At 34.9% G+C, this 16283-nt stretch overlaps 2 protein-coding genes across 2 annotated transcripts; one reads left to right on the top strand and one right to left on the bottom strand.

Annotated features, from left to right (window-relative positions):
* The first annotated feature begins 2564 nt into the window (after window positions 1-2564).
* On the top strand, window positions 2565-6205 carry LOC107866651 (AT-hook motif nuclear-localized protein 1). Its single transcript, XM_016712680.2, has 6 exons — window positions 2565-3056; window positions 3171-3634; window positions 4879-4946; window positions 5068-5199; window positions 5447-5608; window positions 5706-6205. Exons 2-6 carry the CDS (start codon window positions 3256-3258, stop codon window positions 5931-5933), a joined length of 969 nt encoding a protein of 322 aa, XP_016568166.1. The 5' UTR covers window positions 2565-3056; window positions 3171-3255; the 3' UTR covers window positions 5934-6205.
* A 598-nt stretch (window positions 6206-6803) lies between these two features.
* LOC107866640 (ATP-dependent Clp protease proteolytic subunit-related protein 2, chloroplastic) lies at window positions 6804-14361 on the bottom strand. Its single transcript, XM_016712670.2, has 9 exons — window positions 13996-14361; window positions 13819-13862; window positions 13645-13720; window positions 9487-9607; window positions 9015-9152; window positions 8762-8878; window positions 7546-7614; window positions 7364-7459; window positions 6804-7189 (listed from the first exon to the last, which is right to left on the bottom strand). The coding sequence occupies exons 1-9, from the start codon at window positions 14067-14069 to the stop codon at window positions 7052-7054; spliced, it is 873 nt and encodes a 290-aa protein (XP_016568156.1). The 5' UTR covers window positions 14070-14361; the 3' UTR covers window positions 6804-7051.
* Window positions 14362-16283: the final 1922 nt, after the last annotated feature.

The raw sequence follows: 16283 nt of genomic DNA on the forward strand, positions 1-16283 counted from the left end.
ATTCAGATATATTACAATAAATTTCATCAAAATTTAGGTATATTTCAGATGTTTTTTCTTATATTTTAAGTTATGATTTCAAATAGCATACTCAGACTTTGATTTGAAAATCATGACTTCGAAAGGGAGTATTTGGAATCTCGAATCACGAGTTCATTTTGGAAAAAAAAAATAAAAATTTAACCTGTAAATTTATATTTTGTGAAAAAATAAACTTATCATTTTAATTTTGATAAAAAGATTTATACTCGACATGAAGTGATTGTCTGTATCATGGGAAAGATGATATTAAAAAATAGCTAGTTACTTGAGTACTATTATTGATTAGTTGATCTTTAAAAATTTATTTGTATTTAAAAACTTGTAGTTGCAAATATTTAAGTATATGCAACTTTAGTAATGCGATACCTTAAAGTTTTTTGATATCTTGTTTATAAATTATGATAACTAATTTGGTAAGTTTAGACAAGAATCAGAGAAATTTTGATAGTTTTGGGACTTGTAAGATTTCATATTAATGAAATTCAAATTACATATGAGTAAATGATTTTTGTTGATAACTTTGAATAGTGAATGAAAGAATATCGATAGATATGACGAGTTGACATATATTTTGGCCAACTGAAACTAATTGATAAAGATAAATTTGAGTGAATTTTATAACTAAAAAACATATAAATGGATAATACTATGTATATGAACTAATAATATAACATGTAACAAAATAATTCTTTTATAATACTAAAAAAACAAATATGATCCTTTTCTTTTTTTCTTTTTAAGGGAGAAAATTGGCTCTTTGTTGGACCACAAAAGTTGACCAAGGGAAGGAAAATAAAAATATGTAATAATAAGGCACCTATTAAGGGGAGAATTTTTTTTTTAATAATTAGCTTTTAGATAATAACAATACTTTTCTTCCAAAATTGTCAGGCATTTGTTTAGTATTTTCTGGTGAATGGATGTAAATAAAATAGTTATGTAAGCTACTATCCATTTCTTCTCTGATTATTTTAAAAAATATTTTTGTACATTTAAGGTGTAATGGCCCATATTTTAATTTCTTGGCCTTTTTCTTACTATTAATTTATTATTTTGGGCTATTGAACCTGGCTTGAAGTTTCTGCAAATTACACATCATGGTTGCAAGTGGAAGGAAATATATAAAATACAAAATTATTCTGATAACTTTGATTATAACTTTCTACTTTTTTCAAAAATTAAATTAAACACTTAATTATTACTTTGATTACCACTTGGCAATTTGGCATCCTTGTGCTTCCACTAAAAATATTTAAATTATACTATTAGTAATATTTTACACCTTAAACATAAAATGACTACTTCCTAAATTATTAGTATTATTTTAGCCCTACAACAACTCCACAGAATAATAGATAAATTATGAAGAAATTGATGGAATTCACAAATCCCTCAAGAATATAGTTTGGGTCTCCCTTTAGATATGACTTTTACTTTTAAATATATCACAACAAATTTTGTTTTTAATGATATCATCCCTTTACCTTGAATCACTACATCTTATACATATAACTTTTTTCGAGAAATTACTAGCTAGCGGATAATAGAATTGCAGACAATGTATAACGAATCACATAAATAAAATACCCATTAGATTTAAAAAATAGACTTTATTAGCACACAAAATTTTTTTTTTTTGATATAAATTAGCTGATTCAGACATTACGATTATAAAAAAAAAAAAAGTTAAACAAAAAAAAAAAAATTATGATACAAGTTAGCTGACTCGAACAGTACCAGCATAAGAAAAGGTTTTGGTACAAGCTAGGAGCATTGCTTTGCTTAAAAGTCATATCCATTGGATGATAATGCTAGACACTAATTTTACACTTTGAAGACATGCCCTCACTGTACTAGCTTAATTGTAAAGAATTCTTTAAGAGGAAAACAAATATAAACAACAAAAGCTATAAGTAATGAAAAAAAATAAACTAATACATTTATCTCATTTTATATAATATTATGGAGTACTACTTGAGATTCAAGTATTTTTTAGTTTCAATTCCTCAGTGATTCTTTAATATCTGTAATTGTGAAACAGTATAAATTATCATAACTTTAACAAATTAGTAAATTATATTCTTTTAGAAATCAAAGAAAAGGGTAATACTTAAATGAGGTAAATGATACGGAGGACTTATTTTTTAATTTTCATTTGATTTTTGATATTTATATTAAAATACGATTAATTAAATTCGAGTTGGATATAGTCAACTTGGATGTAGCATTCGCTATCTAAAAACATCAAGAACTCAAAATCGAGATCTTTAAATTACGTTTTCCTCTTATTTTACTTTTTTCTTTTTACATTCATAATATTTCTTACTATTTTGTCCGTATTTGCTATACCAAGTAAAAGCATTAATAAATCATTGATGAGATTGATAATTAATAAATACAGATGTAATGTTTATGTCACATACACTTTAAAATATATACTTTTCTTTATTATTTTTCTTGCTTTCAATGTTCTTTATTTATTTATTTTTTTAATTGTAAAAAATAGTGATATTAGTTGTCTTCATGCATTGTAACCTAATTTCACTTTTCCCAACCACAATTTTCTCTTTTTCTAAATTTTCTTTTCCCAAACCGGACTCCAAACCATTTTCTTAAACAAAATACATAATTTCCATCCTTTTCTTTATTTAATTACTTATATTCCAATAAACTAATAAGAGTAATTGTTTAACCCACTTAATTAACTTTTCCATCATTATTATTTTGATATTTTCCTTTAATTACGATTCGGACATACTGAGGAAAGCTAGCAACCCAAAATTATTTTTTTTCTTTTTTAACTTATCAAAAACTCCATATTTGACATTTTCTCAAGAAATCTCATTACTTCATAAATCCCAAAAAATTCAATATTTACCCCATAATTCGAAAATATTCTATAATATTTTCACCAAAAATTTCTGATCTTTTCCATCTTTATTCTAGCTAAAAATGAATACTCTTAGTTTTTTTCCAGTTTAATCTTGCTCTGTTTTTTTTCCTGCTAAGCTCTGGTAAGACTCAAAATTAGCACTAATTAAGTTTAATTTATTTTCTTCTATTTTTTTTTGGGGGGAATTTTCCCATAAATTGAAGTGTTAATTAATTAATTTTCTCTTTTTTTGCAGAAAAATTATGGTTTTTTGAAGAAAAGAAGAGGAAATTTTTTTATTTTTTTTCCTAGGTGAATTTTTTTCTTTTATTTTTTGGAGCATGGAGGGGAGTAACAGTGGAGTAACAGTAGTGGGATCAGATGCACCATCAGATTACCACGTGGCAGCTAGGACAACGACTCCGACAACACAAGTAGTAACATCCGAGGTTGTCGTTGTTTCACCAACTCCGGCAGCGGCGCCGGCAATAGCTGCCGGAGCCGGTGAGGGATTGAAGAAGAAGAGAGGAAGACCAAGAAAGTATGCTGCAGATGGGTCATTAAATGTTCTTTCACCAAAGCCAATTTCATCATCAGCACCATCTCCGTCGCCGGTGATTGATTTTGCTTCTTCTTCGACGGAGAAAAGAGGGAAAATCCGGCCAGTTGGGTTGGTTAGTAAAGTTCATAATCAAGCTAAAGTTGATTTAGAGACTCCTGGTAAAAGCTTAAATCCTTTTTTTTTTTTTCTACCTTAAATAGTTTGAAGTTCTTATCTTGTGGCACATGTATAGATGTGTTTGCAGAATAAGATTGGGTACGATTGGTTTGATACCGCTTATAGTAAAAGGTTTAGTGTACTGTACTTTTTAGATCTATTTGCTTAGCTAGAGTTAATTTGTTTTTGGTGTTCGGATATTAAGGTGGTGTTTGGCAATGAAAATTGTGAATATTTGAAAAAAGAAAGTCATTTTTGTTTCTAAAGTGAAGAATGATTAAAATTGGAGTTATGTTTGGGTATAATAGAGCTTTGCAGTCCGGTCCTATCCTGGACCTTTTTGCAGAGCTAGAGTTTTAGTGCATCATAGCTGTGCTTTTTAGTTGTGTTTGACTTTGAATACCAATTGCAGAATTTTTGTGAAAAATTTGAAGTGAAAATAATGTTTTGGTGTTTTTATATTCTTGGAAAAAGTGAAAACAGTTGATGGTTATAAGTGTTCTCCGAAGTTCAACTTTGGAAATAATTAAAAAAAAAAATTCATGGTCAATCGCCTTCTAAGCTTTTGTGAATGAAGTAGGATGAAAATAATGAGATCAGCTAACGAATCAAAACTAACTCGGTTATTTCTTTTTATTTGTCTAAATTTTGTTGAGCAGGTTATCGTGTACTAGAATTGTTTTGGAAGTAGTAACACGTATATAATGATGTACTGTTGAGATATGCAGAAATTGGCTCCTATAGTATAGGAAAGAAAAAGGGTAATTTTGTGAAGTAAGGGGAAAATAATGTAGGATATATGTGTAGGAGTGGGGCCTATTGTGAATAGATGCTTTAAGGTATGATCTTTGATGCCAATGGGCAGCTCTAAGTATGAGGTGGTTCTTTTTGGTTGGTCTGGTATTGAAGAATCTTATAGGAGTAAAACTTATCCATGTCATTGTGAGACTTTTCATATAGTTTTACTGAGGAAATTGTTTGGTGACTCCTTTTGAACATCACAACTGTATTCTAGACTTCTAGGTAATCATTAGTTGGTTGTGACTTGTCAAACAACATGTCATTAGTTGTTTGTGTGAAAGTACTTGGAGACACTTTTTTGTGGGGGCACCATTGGCTTTATATAAAATCACGATCTTTATGTGTGATGAAGTTTCATGCCATATACATGAAATATGTTTTGTAATTGCATGGTTTATGTTAAGGTTTGTGTCAAATTACTAATAATCTAATTTTCTATTTGTAGGTGAATGGGTTTCATGCTCTGTTGGTGCTAATTTTACCCCTCATATTATTACCGTAAATACTGGAGAGGTAAATCTTAGCTGCACATATGGAAATTTCTTTTTACAACGACATAAATAAGTTATGTATTGCTTGCATAACAAATATAAGCATGTTTAAATGACTCTTTCATATTGAACTGAATGTGCAGGATGTCACCATGAAGGTTATATCATTCTCTCAACAAGGGCCTCGAGCAATATGCATTCTTTCAGCAAATGGTGTAATTTCGAGCGTCACACTTCGTCAACCGGACTCCTCTGGTGGCACATTGACATATGAGGTTCTCTCTTACTCATGTTGTTTGATGTCATATTCGAAGTGTTCTAGACTTTTGATCATTGCTTCTGTATGTTATATATTACTATCTTCTTTTGATCACATTCACATTACCTTCTTAGAAAATATCTTGATGGCACAGATTTGTATTTTTGTTGCATGGAGAATTGATGTATGGCACTCTTGTGTATGTATATCCTGTTAGTGTTGAGAGATTTCTGTATAACATTCTTCCTTCGTTGTTTCTTTAGGGCCGGTTTGAGATACTGTCTTTGAGTGGATCGTTTATGCCATCAGAGACCGGAGGAATGAGAAACAGATCTGGCGGAATGAGTGTTTCTCTAGCTAGCCCTGATGGTCGTGTTGTAGGGGGTGGAGTAGCCGGTCTATTAGTAGCTGCCAGTCCTGTGCAGGTATCGGTTTGCCTAAACATAGCAGTCTTATCATACAATTATTAGTCGTTCGGATGATGACCTTTGGCCTTCTCTCTTTTTGTTGCTGTTTTATCAGATTGTTATAGGCAGCTTTCTTGCTGGAGATCAGCATGAGCAGAGAGCCAAGAAGAACAAACAGGAGCCCATTATTGCTGCTGTTCCTCTACCGGAGATAGAAGACCCTTGTCACCCTTCAGGCAAACAAACTACGCCAACCTCCTCTTCTTTCCGCGTAGATAATTGGTCAGCTCCCGATTCTAGGACTAAGCCAGCTGAAATAAATGTAACTACCAGCATAGGGTGAAATTTAAATGTGGTTTACTAGAATTGTTTAAACCACAAGGATTACGCTTCTTTAATGAAGTTCCCATTGATCCTTCTCACCTCTCTATTTGCTGTTTGTGTAAACTAGTTTTCTAGATAGCCTTTGTTGTTCTGGTGTTTGGCTGTAGAATTTTAGATTTATGTTGAATTCCAGAAATGAACACCATCTTAGTGTTTTTTAAGGGTTTATGTCTAGTTTTAACAGGCATATTCATCCTCTTAATTTTATGGCACATTTTGTACTTTGGACCATTTTACTGTGTGATTCAATTTAGATCGAGTATATCCAATTTACATCAGGAGTTTCTCTATTTTCAAGACTCGGTGTATTTGAAACTCACTTATCCGACTAATCTGTATTCATATGGTGTAGGATCCACTAAACGGGTAAACACTGTTGAGCTTGTAATTACTGTAACTCTCCGAAAGCTCATCTGACCCTATGGTTATACATATCCTGTAAAAACTATCACAATCATTGATAGGAAAATTATACTCCCTCCATCTCAAATTGAGGTAGCACGTTGATTAAGAAAAATAATAAATAACATGGTCAGTTTACCATAGTACCTCTATTAAATGATGTTTACATTTTAATTTAAAGAAAAAGTAATTAATGCAAAAGGATAAAACATGAAAAAAAAATCCTGTCTCTTCTTGATTAATGAAAAAAGACAAGTAAAATGGAACATCAAATTAGGAAATTTAGAACGGGTAATTTAGGACGGAGGGAGTAACTACGAGACACCACACTTTCTACCATATATCGAATGCATAAACAGATACTTAAATTTGGCCTCAGATGTTACGTAAGCACTCCAACTTTGAGAGTGCAGACTTAGACACAATGTATAACTAAATAAGTTTATTGAAAAAAGTTACGAGTTGGACACACAAAATGATACCAAAGATTAAATTTCATCTATATCTACCAATTCTTTCAACAGCTCTGCAACTGTTCTCATTTTTGGTGTAGATTTTTTCTTTTTAATCAGTAGATCAAAGGAGTTCAATTTGCAGAAAAACAAGAAAATGCAAAACAATACTGCAAGTTGTACAACCACTATCAGCCAGTTTGTTTACGAGAGGCATATGGACTTAACCAAGACCTGCTGTGGTATCCTTTCGCGGAGCATCTGCCTTAACACGGGGAGGCCTAATTATACGGTCAATAAGACCGTATTCAAGAGCTTCTTGAGCATTGAATCGCTTCGTCCGATCTAAATCCTTGTGAATCTACATGTTTCAAATTGCCATGATCAATATTTTTGATTAGCAGATAACAGAGTTTACTCAAATATAGTGAGTTTATTCGAAGGCAATGAGACTAAGGTTAACTATTGCAACTAAAATTTTTAGGTGGAAACTTATTTTGAATCATAGTTAAATTCATATGAAAGCAATATATACCTTTTCAACAGGCTGGCCTGTCTTCTCAGACAACTCCTTGTAAAGGTAATCTCTAATTCTGAGCAGTTCAGCTGCTTCATTACGGATATCTTCGGCCTGACAAAGATGAAAATGTATATGTATGTATTCTCAGAAAGTCATCAAAAACAAACATTTCCTTCCAAAATGCCACAGAGGCAAACCTGTCCGCGTGCAGCTCCAGCTGGAGATTGTAGTGCAATCCTTGAAAGAGGCATTGCAAATCGATGGCCCTTCACAATGGAAATTCATCAAATTAACATTGCGCTTTAGTTTGCCTTTCGACACAATCACAACACTGACAAAAGAAACTAGCCAAAACAAAGAATCCCTGGAGAACTTTTTCCCTAGAGTGTTTAACGCGAATGTGCCTCTATTATACCATTATCAGAAATACGTAGAGATAATTACATATATATATATATATATATATATATATTGTGGTCTTTGCATTAACAGTTCTCATCACAAAAAGGTGCCTCGTTTAGGGTCGGAAATAACAAGTTCAGTAGCAGCTTTTAACCCAAGGGTCTTTACTGTTTTTTTCCTTTGGGAAGTCGAGAGCAACCAAATGGGATAAATTGCACTGTCAAGTATGGGAGGTTGCCGAACTGACATCAAAGTGATTATAGTCACAAAGAGGAGTGACTACTGTGGGGTGGACTTTGTGGATCTTGCCCCACAGAGCAACTATTGGCAGTACCTTCGTCGATACTTCATTTTGTGATGCTCTTAATTGACCAGGTGGTACAGCCCGAGTAGAGAAGCATAACTCAAAACAAGGATGTACAGTGGGATCCATACTTGACCTCAAATTTCGGTTCAAACCAACCCTGCCCTCTACCACCTTTTCATCAGTGAATCTGTCATGCCAGTGGCACCTTCACGAAAATAAGAATTGATCTAGACAGCCAAATACGATCTTATGTCAGTTTTTCTTTTTCTCCTTTCTCCCCTTTTTAGGGTGATTGTTTGTCAAACTTTGACTAAGTTATTATCTTGAAAACTTAACCCAAAAAATGGAAAAAGGAGAACGTGGTCTGACTGCACATTACAAGATAGAATCACAACTCTCAATTGAGGCCCTCGGAGAGAGACAAGACCAACTCATAATCAGGAAAATTCACCACTAGGTTAATATAAGATAAACTGCACCCTTATAAAATATAGTTCTTTGGGTTGTCATCAAGTGGCTGATACCAGCAAATTTCTTTTCAAGTCGAATGCTGAAAAAAGAAACTAATATGTCCGTACAAGTTAGTCGCATCTTTGCATAAAATAATCAGGTGCAAGCAAATAGAAAAGCTACTCTAAGTAAGACGCTGTAGATAACAACATATTTTTTCTTAACATTTCATCACAAGGAGAGAAGTATGATACCTTTTCACCAGCAGCAAGAAGAAAAGCGGAAAGATTGAAGGCATAACCCACACAGTTGGTGCCAACAGGACTTTTCAAACTTTGCATTGTGTCGTAGATGGACATGGTTGGAGTTAGCTGTAATTAGGAGCAATTTTAAGCAAATAACAAGAAGAAAGAAAACAGTCTGAACACAAATTTTAGAAGAAAAAAGAGGTGTTTCTAATTACAAAGAGAAACTTTGACAACAAAGTAAAATTGGTAAAGAACTCACATCCCCACCAGGGCCATTGATATATAGGTAGATCCTCTTGGAATCATCAATAGTGTCAAGGTACAGCATTGTTGCCAATACCTGGTTGCTAAATTCTTCATTTATCTCTTCTCCAATGAAAATAACACGTTCACGGTACTGCATTGAGAATTCGGTGATATTTCCCCAGATCAAAAATATTAATTATTATCCAATTAGCCAAGAAGAAATGAAGGTATTTTGGAACAGGAATTGATCAAGAGAATACTGTAAAGTGCTCTAGATCACAAGTTATCAAGCTTAGCTTCAATGTCTGAGAAGTCAGCCCAATTCAAATAGTGGCACAGCCAATGAATGTGCTGGCTACGACCACTAATAAGAAGAGACTGGTACTGCACCTTGACATTTCAAATTACTGCTAAAACGAATAAAATTCTTTATCCAGATAGCAATAATCTGCAAGTTTAACAAAAATTGAAGACATGTTACTTACAAGAGCATTCCACAAATCAACCCATTGCCATGTTCCCTCAATTGGATTTCTATAGGGCACCTTTGGTGTCCCAATGGGCATCATGGAAACTCGTGAACGTGTTGCTTTGCTGTCTTTTCTTCTGGAATTGTGAATTATTAGTTAGGTTACAAACACAAACAGCGGCCAAATGACACTTGAGAAAAAAAATATACAAATGCTATATCCCAAGGAGAATTGAGGTCTACTCATAAAAGATGGGATATACTCACAAATGAACCACATGGAATATAATTCGGAATAGGGGAACATGCAAGGCACAAGCTTGTTAGTGACTATCAATTGAAAATGAGGCAATTGCTACACCTCATTCAGATCTGCTTGTTAGTGAGACACACCTCATTAAGATCAACTGATATCCTTTTACTTATTTGTTGGCTGGGGGAGGAGGGGGGGGGGGGGGGGTAGTTTGAATATTCTTATTTCTTATATTAACCTCCCAAAGAATTTGATATTTGATTGAACGGAAAGTATACCGACTTATGCTAGATATTAGTTCCTTAAAAGATGGAGGCTAAGCATAAACTCAAGTGAGGAAGAGATCAGAGAAGTATTAAGAGGGTGGGGTGAACAAGATGAGTGTAAGGTGATTTAAGAATCATATTTGGAAGTGAAAACAGTTTAGAAGATAAGTTGGGGACTTGAACTTCTAAGGGAGTCGAGCAGGAATTTAATGAAGATAATCTGGCAAGCAAATCCAACAAGTATAGTTGGACAACAATGATCAGGCCATTCAGTTAGCATCAATGGAATAAACAGATCAAAACGGCTCATCCAACTCTCTTTGTTGCAGATTTGGGTCAATGATACAGAGAAATAATGAAGATGATTACACGTAAGGGTTGAGAGGAACTAAGGATTTCATGGGCTTGTGCTCGTGGCATACGCTAGGTCGATCCAAGACATGTATGACGGAGCGAAGACTCGCTTGAGGACGGTAGGAGGAGATTTAGAGCACTTTCCTATTTTGACATGGTTGCATCAGGGATCGTCTCTTAGCCTTATTTTCCATGGTGATGGATGTTTTGACGCGGCGTATTCAAGGGGAAGTGCCTTGGTGTATGTTATTTGATGACGATGTTGTACTAATTATTGAGACCCAGGGAGGAATTAATGATAAGTTGGAGGTTTGGTGACAAACCCTAGAGTTTAAAAGGTTTAGGTTGAGCAGAACTGAGATGAGTACTTGGAATGTAAGTTTAGTGATTCGACGCATGAGGCTCGCGTGGTAGTGGTAGTGGAGCTGGATTCTCAAGCCATTTGAAAGAGGGATAGTTTCAAGTATCTTGAGTCTATGATTCAGGGAAATGGAGAGATCGACGAGGATGTCACGCACAATATTGGTGCATGTTGAGTGAAGTGGAGGCTCGCTTCAGGAGTCTTGTGTGATAAGAAGGTGCCTCCTAAGCTTAAAGGTAAGTTCTACAGAGTGACAGTCCAACCGGTTCTATTGTATGGAGTCGAGTGTTGGCCAGTTAAGAACTCCCACTTTCAAAAGTTGAAGATGGTGATATGAGGATGTTGAGATAGATGTGTGAACTTACCAGGAAAGATAGGGTTAGAAATGAGGTTACTCGCGAGAAGGTGGGAGTGCCTTCGGTGGAAGATAAAATGCGAGAAGTAAGGTTGTGATGGTTCGGGCATGTGATAAAGAGGGGCACAGATGCTCCAGTACGGAGGTGTGATAGGCTGGCCATGGATTGGGGATAGAGGTAGGACGAAGAAATATTGGAGGGAGGTGATTAGGCATGACATGAAACAGTTACAACTTATGGACGACATGACACTTGATAGGAAGGTGTGGCGGACGCGAATTACGGTAGAGGGTTAGTGGATAGGAGTGCGTCCGTAATACTAGGGAGGAGTGCTTTGTTTGTATATGTGTCTGTAGTTTCTTGTTCGTAGTGTTATGAGGATGTTTGTGATCTCAAATAGATAGTTTATAGTATTACTCCATCGGTGTCTTGTTCATAGTGTTATAGGATGTTTGTGATCTCAAATAGATAATTTATAGTATTACTCTATCGGTGTCTTGTTTCTTTTATTATTTAGCGGCGTGTTATCCCATTTTGTTGTTTATTTTTATGTTTTTTGTTGTTATATTGCTATCTGTCCTGAGTCGGAGTCTATCAAAACAAACCTGTGTACTTCATCAAAGGTAATGGTATGGATTTCGTACACTTTACCTTCTCCAGACCCCACTTTGTGGGAATACATCGGGTATGTTATTGAGCTTTTTGAAAAACGAAAAACCTTTTAAAAAAATTATCAGAAAATACAAGACATGAAAGAGAAAACAAGGCTGACAGATTAGAAGGTTTTGAGTGTGAGATTAATGATCCAGCAGCAAGAAATATGCAGAGGTTAAAAATAAAGTTCAGCAAAGGGAAGAATAGCCCTAGACAAGTAACCGTTGAGCTGTTGAGTCATATTCTATATGCTAGCTTTTTATTAGTAAATTTCACTATCCTCGGGTCATGTCATATATATATCTTGGTTCCTTCTTTTCAGGGCACTCATCCTTTCCAGCTTGTCCATTAGGCATATTCTTTTAGTAATTTGAGGAAAAAGATTGCAGCTCCAAGATGAACATGAACATAACAACAAAGCTCATACTTCACAAAATCAATAGCTAGGACTTAACTTTTTTGCCCTGTTCAAAAAACATTAAATTAAAATTAGCCTGTAGCATCTTCCTCTCCATGGAACATATCCTCGAATGGGATGGCAAGGAACTAAAAGAAAAATATGCATAGGTGTGAAGGTAGAAGGAAGAACGAAACAAGGATATGCTATTTACTGAAATTAATTTTCTGTATAGTAGCCCGCATATACAGTTCCAACTTCCAAGGCCAAAATAATAACAACAATAACATACCCAGTATAATCCCATATTTGGGGTTTGGAAGGGCGGGATGTACGCACCTTACCCTGCCTTTGTGAGGTAGAGAGGTTGCTTCGGATAGACAATCGACTCAAAAAAAAATGTTAATGAAGCAGGATTGCAAAACAAAATGACAATAAAATAGCAAAATATAAAGCCAATGAGGCAACAGAAAGTGCTACACAGTGAGGAATAAGACACTACATGACTACTAAATAACCCCTACCTCTCCACATTGGCCACTTACTAGCCTTCTATCCTAATCCTCAACCTCCAAACCTTCCTATCTAGGATCATATACAAGTGAGTTGAAGTTGTGTCATGTTCTGTCTACACTTCCCCCAGCTCTATTTCAGCCTACCCCTGCCTCTTCTAACTCTTGTTACCACCCTCTCACACCTCCTTAATGGTGCATCTCAGACCTCTTCTTCACATGCCCGGACCATCTTAGTCTCGCTTTCCTTATCTTGTTCGCCACAAAGGCCACTCCCACCTTGCCCCGTATAACTTCATGCCTAATGCCATCTCTCCTTTAGTAATGCCCACACATCCATCTTAACATCCTTTTCTCTGTTACCATCATCTTCTGAACAACCAACGCCAAAATACTCACTCAAAATTATAGACTACGACGACCATTCACCTCTACATTCAAATCTTCTATAATTCTCACATACATGTTAAAATTCAAACTCAATTCCTTCCATGTAGGTAAACATCTTGTATAAGCAGCTCATTCATCCGAAACCCACCGCTTTTTGCTCCTACCATGTATATACATAGTACATACTTAAGTGAACAACCACTAGCATTGGTGACTATTAAGAAAATCATCCCACTGCTCTAAATCATCAATTCGCCCCTATGAACCAAAAACTCTAAGGGGGCATTTGACCATGATTCTTTTTTACTTTTTTTCCGGAATTAAATCTTGAAAACACATTTGGCCATAAAACTCGGCACCAAAAATTGTTTTAACTCCAAATTACTCACAGTTGAAAAAAACAGCTCCAATTTGTATTTCATGGCCAAACACCACTTCAATTTTCAAATATCATTTCTTACTATGAAAACAAAAACTACATTTTTTTCCAAATACTCACAATTTTCATGGCCAAACGCTCCCTAATTCTAACAAAACTAGGTTTTATATATATAACAAGAAACACAACATCATTCAAGACAACAACTTTTTGAGTGCAAAAGTCACTCAATAATTAGAAAAACAAGATTACCCGGATTCGACACATTTGTAAACTCTGTTGTAAAATTCAACATTCAAATTAGACGTTGCTGCAACTCCATAAGAATCTGCCCAAAATTATCAAGAAACAAACAATTATTATTATCCAATTAAAACAAGATTCCTTTTTTTTTTTTTTTTAAAAGCACAATTTAATAAAACTTACTTGGTGATTGGACTCTTAATCCAACATAAGCTTTGTTGTGGCAGCTGAAAATAAAGAAAAAATATTAATTTGTGGGAAATAAGAAAACTGAATTGAATTAAACAACAGCGTGGTGCACTAAAGTTTCTGTTATGCATGGGTCTCCAGTAAAGGACCGGACCACAAGGTCTATGTTACCTTAAAGAAGTTTGAGGAATCGTAGTTGTCGAGTGTATATACGAGGAAGAAGTTGTCGGAAGTGTTACTGCCATTGTTGCTTTTGGTGGAAATACAAAGGAGAGTGTGTGAAATTTGTTTTGTTGAAGGACTTTGTTGTTTTTGGATAGGGAGGTACATCGGGTCGGGTTTAAACCCGGAATTATATTTGACCCGCTAAAACTTTTTTTTTTTTTTTTTTTTTGGATTTGATCTAGGGAGAATTGTTTTTGGATTTTGAGAATTGTTATTCTGTTGATGTTGATCCTTCTTTTATTACATTTTTTTTGAGCGAAGACCTATTAAAAATCACCTCATAGGAATCGGGTTTTAATATGCTAAGGGGTGTGTCATTGTTGTTATTTTTTATTTTGAGACTTTGTAATGTTTTTTTGGAATAGCAAAAGTGCAAAACAAAATACTATTTTGCTGTCGACAAGTTTAGGCCTAATACTTCTAGTTCAATTTTTTTTTTTTGCTGAAACAATGTAAACATTACCATTACGAACCAAATAAACATACACCTAAAGGCCACTTGGTCACACATCATGCAATGTAACAGACCTTAGTACAATCCTTGGGCATTTTAGTTGAACATACAGACCTTGCCAATTGCCATTGGAACATTTTGGTTTGAGCCTCCAGAGAACTTGCACATAAAGTACTTGCTTAGCTACTTGCATTTTTGCTTTACAAGTGCGATAACTATAGAGAAGTACCTAACTTTTTTTTTGCTACAAGGAATATGATATGTCCAGAAACAGAATATGATATCACTTGTAATTTATGCCGAACTGATGGCAAAACTTTGTAATGGCCTAAACACGATGACTATGAATTGCGAATCACAGTAATGAAAAGGAATTTTGTTTATAGAAGAGTCAACGGTTATAAGTATACAACTAAAAGATAACTACTCAAGACAAAGAAGAAGAGATAGGAAAGACTAGGTTAGATAGGAAAGACGAAAAAGAAGAGAAGAAGATAAAGAAGACTATAGAAAGAAGAATTTAGGAAAAGAGTACTGGCAATCCAATAACTGCTTTTTCCAATTTCGGTTAGGTTATTTATAGATTTTGCTGATTTAGCCGAGTTGGTGATGAGCTAGACTATTTGATGTATTAATCCCCACCGTTGATTCCTTACGATCTCCATCGTTTATTTAAACTAATTCCCAATTTCCCTTTTCATGATTATTCAATTGCCACATGCGGACATAACAACTTTGGGTCATTACAATCCTTCCCGCTTGAAATTGACCTTGTCCTCAAGGTCAAGGATGATGCACTCGATCGTGATAACGGTTGGTTCTTACTAGTCTGCAACAGGGAGAACTGAACACCCACAAAAGTGCCAGTGCCAACTACAATAGAACAGGTGAACGAGCTGCTGACGTGAAACCTTGTTAAGCTGCATGATCAACCTAGCAAATGACGAAGGAATTGGTTCCGTCTCATTGCCTAACCTTAAGCCAGCTCTGCTTGCACCACAAGGAACCTTGGCTACGCCAATAACAACACTCTTACACTGATGTTTGTCGTCACTAATAAACCAAGAACAACTCTTGCACTTCAAAGTCTCACTAGATTTCTTTGTCATTTGTCTTCGAACTACACCAGGACAATGGTAGGACACACTAATAATTTTTTATCATAAGCAACCCAATAGTGAAGCTAACAATTATACCTTTAGGCAGACTTACAGTAAAGTGTAATTGTCCCATGAAATTATATCTTTTATGGTACCGACAAAGAAAATTGTCGATACCAACACATGAAATTTGGAATCCACAGTGTAACTCAACTAGTTCATCAGGCTAAAAAGTGACTTTATAGGCATCAATTAAATCCATCGATGGCCTCTTACCTCTCTTCGTTGAATTCTTTGTTTCATTCACTGAGCAAGTACAAGTATAGTCCACAGAGTAAAGAGAGAGCATTAAGAAATCACTAGTAACCATCCGTGTTATTCCGTTGACATCACCCTTCAGTTCGTAACCTGAAAGACCGTTATATGAACCAGCAAAATTAAGAAGATCAACTTGATGAGAATTTTTCTTGAAAAACAAACTTGCAACAATTTTTAGTTGGCACTGTATGTGTGGAATCCAACATACAAGACTTCACCACCTTTTAGCCAACCACCCAATTTCCAAAAATCTGTGTCCAGACACCTTGTGTTTTTAGCATGAGAACTTACATGTCCTAATGAGAAGCATGAGAAAACTTCTATGTCAAGGCATGTAACGTTATAGTCCAATCCTCCTGGAT

The sequence above is a fragment of the Capsicum annuum genome, chromosome 1 (assembly GCF_002878395.1).
Source record: "Capsicum annuum cultivar UCD-10X-F1 chromosome 1, UCD10Xv1.1, whole genome shotgun sequence".
NCBI classification, from domain to species: domain Eukaryota; kingdom Viridiplantae; phylum Streptophyta; class Magnoliopsida; order Solanales; family Solanaceae; genus Capsicum; species Capsicum annuum.

Excerpts from the sequence above, each read along its gene's own strand:
- LOC107866640 (XM_016712670.2), bottom strand. The coding sequence starts at position 14,069 with ATGGCAGTAACACTTCCGACAACTTCTTCCTCGTATATACACTCGACA. Across the intron at positions 13,721-13,818 it reads ATTAAGAGTCCAATCACCAA|ATTCTTATGGAGTTGCAGCA; the intron begins GTAAGTTTTATT and ends AATTTTGGGCAG. Across the intron at positions 7,460-7,545 it reads CTGGAGCTGCACGCGGACAG|GCCGAAGATATCCGTAATGA; the intron begins GTTTGCCTCTGT and ends CATCTTTGTCAG.
- LOC107866651 (XM_016712680.2), top strand. The coding sequence starts at position 3,256 with ATGGAGGGGAGTAACAGTGGAGTAACAGTAGTGGGATCAGATGCACCA. Across the intron at positions 4,947-5,067 it reads TTACCGTAAATACTGGAGAG|GATGTCACCATGAAGGTTAT; the intron begins GTAAATCTTAGC and ends CTGAATGTGCAG. Across the intron at positions 5,200-5,446 it reads GTGGCACATTGACATATGAG|GGCCGGTTTGAGATACTGTC; the intron begins GTTCTCTCTTAC and ends TTGTTTCTTTAG.